At 40.0% G+C, this 5,217-nt stretch overlaps 1 protein-coding gene across 8 annotated transcripts in view; it reads right to left on the bottom strand.

Annotated features, from left to right (window-relative positions):
* The window catches only part of USP15 (ubiquitin specific peptidase 15), a 131,121-nt gene extending 127,689 nt beyond the window's left edge, over window positions 1-3,432 (bottom strand). For all 8 annotated transcript variants that reach the window (XR_004351700.1, XR_004351701.1, XM_032645045.1 and 5 more), the window contains exon 1: window positions 3,020-3,432. Coding sequence is in view for 6 of the 8 variants with exons in the window: in XM_032645045.1 (XP_032500936.1) it covers window positions 3,020-3,108 (89 nt within the window). In the remaining 2 variants the exon portion in view is untranslated. The remainder of the gene's footprint in view (window positions 1-3,019) is intronic.
* Between the last annotated feature and the right edge of the window lie 1,785 nt (window positions 3,433-5,217).

Genomic DNA, 5,217 nt, shown 5'->3' on the forward strand with positions numbered 1-5,217 from the left:
AAACAAATTTTCCTTTTATCTTATCAGGAGAAACTACCATGTATCTGAAAATTAAGTTATCTTTCATTCATCCTAAGCTAAACAGTTCTAGTTCCTTTATTCTTCCTCTATAGTTTCTAAATTCTAACAGTCTTGTTCCTGGTTTTCTGAATCTCTCCTTGGAGCTAAACACAGATCAAGAAACAGCATACAAGACCACTGCTTTACTCCATCTAATGCAGACCTGTGTTACTTTCATACCCAACCTTTTTAAGAGGTACAACTCTCTTGCATCAATTTTGACATTACTGTCACTATGAAGTCTAATACCAAACATATCATAAGGTTTGTTTCTCCTCATCTCAGACATGTGTAACTTATTTTCATTTCTAGAAGGTTAGCTTCCAGATAAAAATCATTCACCATTTACAAATAAACAGAAATTCATGTAGAAGCAAATTTTTATCCTTGCCCAGGTGTTAGCATTAATTACCAGAGTACTAAGAGGCAGTCCTTATCTGCAAAGTGCTCACAACCTAAATAATGAACTTTATTCATCTGCACACATTTCATTATAACATCAAACATTAGTATTAAAATTTCAAGAATAAACTCATGGTAAACCTATCATTTTTTCTCAATAGTCCTATCAGTCTTTCCAAGATAGTTATATACATATACCAAGACAATGTTCCATTTGCATATGGCCCATTTCAGCTATAAAATAACAAACAGGATTTGCCCAAATACCCATAAATGACTAATCCAACGATTTTTTAAGACCTTAAAAAGAGAAATAACTTTTTAACAAGTTTTAATGAGTTCCAAAAACATGAGCCCAAGTTACAACTAAATTATTAAATATATTTACTAATGCTGTACTCATGAATACATTATCAAATTTGTACTTAAGAAATTATTCTCCTTAAAACTCTGAATCAAACTTTTGTTAATTCCTTTTTTGACAGGTTTCACCTGCTAATTCCAAGAAAACTGGCTCGCATATAAACCAAACTATATAGTTTCTGCAGTATCCCAGTACCATCTTTTTCCTGCATTTTTTTCTTTAAATAAGAGGGGAAATCAATTGTGAGGATAAAAATTTGCACATTCTGCTGTTACCTAAATATTTGGGCCTCAGTTTCCTTTTCTTTAAAATGGAAGCACTGAAATGACTCATTTATAGACTTCCTATATTTACTCTTTTAAATAGATCTTTTAAAATGATTTACAGTAACTCTGTCAAAAAATAAAAATGCTAAACTTTAACGTTTAGTGCTCACAATACTCATATTGCTCCCATCATCCTGTAGTATCAACACCACCAATTATTACTCAGTATATCAAAACCACAACAACATTAAAGGGAATACCCATATAAATAATATCTATATATTAAATTATAGATTTCTATTTTGTGGAAATCCATTTATCTTTTTATGAGGTGGTAATAGGCAAGGTAAATTAAGAATTTTAAAGTGTTCTTTAACAAACAATAAGAATCAAGGATTCATTTCATCTTTAACAATCCACAGGCCAAGGTAAACATAAATGTCCTAGGAAATGTCTAATTTCCCCACAGTAATAAACATCTTAGGAACACTGCCATATGAACAATAATTATTAAATATTTTTTGCTGTAATGCAACAAGTATATGTTTACATCCTCAGGGATTTTTATCACATAAACATAGTATGCAGCCTAACAAAATAGGAAAAAAGTACCAAGACTTAGATCAAAGTACTTAAATTCAAGTCCCAAGTCTGCCATCTACTAGCTTACTTGAAAATGATTCTAATACCACAGCATTTTATCAGAAATGGCGGTGATAAGAAGGTAACTAAAATTTAATGTTATCTCATAAATAATCTTTTAGAATATTTCATTGACTCAGGATAAACCCCTATAATGAAATTATTCTGTCCATTTCATAGATGAAGGTACTGAGGTGCAATGATTTAAAGTAACTTTTCTCAAAGTCATACTGCAAACTAAGTGGTGAAAAGGTAACCTAATTTGGGTCTAAATCTTATGTTCCTTCCACTAAGCCATATCGAGTTAATGAAAAAACACTGTAAATTATATACCACTGTTATGGTGACAATAAGAAATGAAAATAACTTTTATTATAATAAAGAAGCGCATTATACTTCCTAATAAAACAGAGCACTTTATGTTATATATTCACATACTGAAGTTATTCTGAATACCACTTGATATGGCCCACAAATACTAAAATCTCCAAATACTTCCTTCAGTATTTTAAGTATATCCTTTCGTATTTTATAAGTTTGAACTTTTACAAGTGGCTTAAGCCTCAAATGGACTTATCTACTTTTTGCAGGCCTGCGTTATCCTTCAAACAGGAGGGAAGAGCTGCACTTCTAAGAGAAACGCTACCGGCGTCTATCAAGCCTCCAAGGCACAAGACCACGTGGTACCACTCAGAAGCCTAAGGTTCCGTACTCCCCTACCTCCTTTTGACAAGGAACTAGGAACTAAGGTTCCTTTCTCTTAAGTGGCGCCCTGACACATGCCACCTGTGTAGTACGAACCGCAAACATCCTGCAGCCGGCCTCCCGGAAGAATATGAGAATCAGAATAGGGAACTTGGAGGCCGACAATGCCGCGAAAAGAAATGACTAAAGAAGTAGAGGGTGAGATCCTGATCAGCTGCGGGACCAGGAACTGTCAAACATTAAAAGACTCACACCAACGAGTGTAACCTATCGTTCGGGAAGGCCTGGGGTGGGAGCGGCACTACCAGAGGAAGAAGGACGAAGAGAACTGCACGAGCCGCCGGCGCCGCCGCCGCTCCCCGCAAGCCTCTTAGCATGCCCCGACGAGCCACGAACCCTGGCCCTCATTTCGGGTCCAATCTTTGCTCCAACCTTTCGGGAGCGGCCAAAATCCTGCTGCCCGAGGCGGCCGCCGCCGGACCTGCCCGCACCTGTCACCACCGAGACACCAGACCGCAGTTCCCGCCCAGTTCTCCACCACCCTCGGGCAACCACAGCCACCTCAACCCCTTTCCCTCACCAGGTGTCCCCTTTCCGGAGCGGGGTTTTGAGCAGCGTCGCGATGTCAGACCGCTGGACGTCCAAATCCGCCGCTCCGCCTTCCGCCATCTTCTTCCACTAGCGGTAGCGGAGGCGGCAGCGACGGCGGCGGCACGCCCCAGAGCATTGTGGGAATGGCGTCCCGCGGCCCCTCCCAGTCGGCAGGTCGAAACCAAAAGAGACGTAAGGTTGGGGGGGTGCGCCTCCGGAGAAGCGTTGGGCCCGGGCGGAGTGAGTACGCCGCGGTGGTCTGCTGCCCCCCATCGGCTCCCGCCCGTCGAGCAGCTCGCCTCGGCCTCCTCCGGCCCGCGACCGCCTGGTTTTAACTCTCGTCTGTGGGGCCTCGGTCCTCTCGCGCTTCAGTGGTGCCACCACCCCGTCCGGCCTTGACATCTGCCTTCCCCTCCCTCTTTCCCACAGACGCCTGAAAATCCTTATTTGCGCATTCACTCACGCTTGAGGGTGGGGCGGGGGGCGTGGGGACGGCTAAAATATGGCAGAAAATTTTTAACAGGTCCGTGACTCGAGTCTTTTCGTTGCGAGTCGCGGAACCTAAACTCGGTGAATATTGGGCCAAACAGAGAACAATACGAAACCGAACGCTTAGCCGCAGTGATCTGCCTGCTCTTTCTTGCGCTTCTACTCCTGCTGTAGGTGGAGACCTTTTACAGGTTCTTTGTGACGCCTCCCCAGGCACACCCAGATAGCTAAGCTGCAGTGAAAAACATGTTCCAGTTAGAGTGTAAATAAAATATGTATCGAATAATGCCAGGTACTAAAGGGGAAGAAACGGGCGAGAAACCCATTCTCCTAGATGTTAGGAAGTAACATTTTCTTAGGCGCACCTTCGCATGGTGTGTGCACCTGAAAGTAGATAATACCAGCTATTATTTGAAGCCAGTTGTGTTATAAATGGGAAAATCGAGTTTCTCAAAAGTCAAATGCCAACGTCACACAGTAAGTGGAGAGGCAATCCAGCTTCCAAAGCCCACTGGCTATCTATACACTATAGGACACTAATTACCACTCCGTATGAAAGCCTAAATTAAAACGTAAACTGAGCTGCACTAGAGTCATAAAACAACCCCCCCAAAACCTTTGTACAACTAGCGGCTAGCACAATGCTGCCTAACATATAAGAACCACCCAAATATGTGTTTCATAAATGAATTGTGGCAAAACTGCTTAAGTAATTCCAAGCATGAAGATGTCCGGAGATTTGACTTTAAGATAACACGTGATGTGAAAAGACTAAACGATGGATAAGAATTCCTGCAAGATCTCTCTTGTTTACTCATTTTCAACCTCTACCCTAACTCATTTGGTAAGAATGCAGTAACTGGGTGTAATATGCTACTAAGAAGTGCTAAATCCTTCCAAGGGTAGTGTATATTGGCATTGTAATTTGTGTGTATCAGCATTATTACTGCTTGTTTTCTTTGAAATAATACTATTTTGTATTATCGTATCATCCTTGATTTGAAATTCTGGAAACAGCTTCCAATTACTGCTATTTCTTATACATTTGACTCTTGACAAGTTAAAAATTAGAGTTTGTTTAACTATGAATACCATCAAAGGGTTGCGTTTCCCTCCTTTCCCACCCAACCTCTGAAAGAGAACTAAGTAGTTTTCCAGAGAAAGGCAGCATGATATGGGAAAAATAGTGGAGTCATGAACATGAGTTCAAACCTCATCTCAACCTCTAGCTGCAAAGTGTTTAACTTATAGTTTAGTCATTAAATTGGGAATAACAGGACCTATGTTAAAGAATTTTTATAAAGATTAAATGAAACAATGTGTTTATTACTTGGGACATAGTAGCCAATCAATAAACACTAATGTTGTTCACTATTGACAGGATGAATTGTAATAATGTGTAAATTATATCTCAATAAAACTGTTGGAAAAAAGTTACGGACTTTGAAGGCAAACATACTCTCCATCATTTTATAAACATAACATAATTGAGAAGTGATGCCTCATGCACACTCTGCTGTCCAATTTCCTTTCAAAGAAAGTGCGTTTTTGATATGTTGAAGTCTGTAGCTATGCAAAAAATGGAATAACCTTTTCTTCATTTGCACCATGTTCAAGGCAATGAGTTAATTGGATATAGATGTGTAAGTTCAATGTCAATTTGAATTATATGTCAGATTTATGAGGTCATTTTGTAGA

Source organism: Phocoena sinus, chromosome 10 (assembly GCF_008692025.1).
Source record: "Phocoena sinus isolate mPhoSin1 chromosome 10, mPhoSin1.pri, whole genome shotgun sequence".
In the NCBI taxonomy this organism is placed as follows: Eukaryota; Metazoa; Chordata; class Mammalia; order Artiodactyla; family Phocoenidae; genus Phocoena; species Phocoena sinus.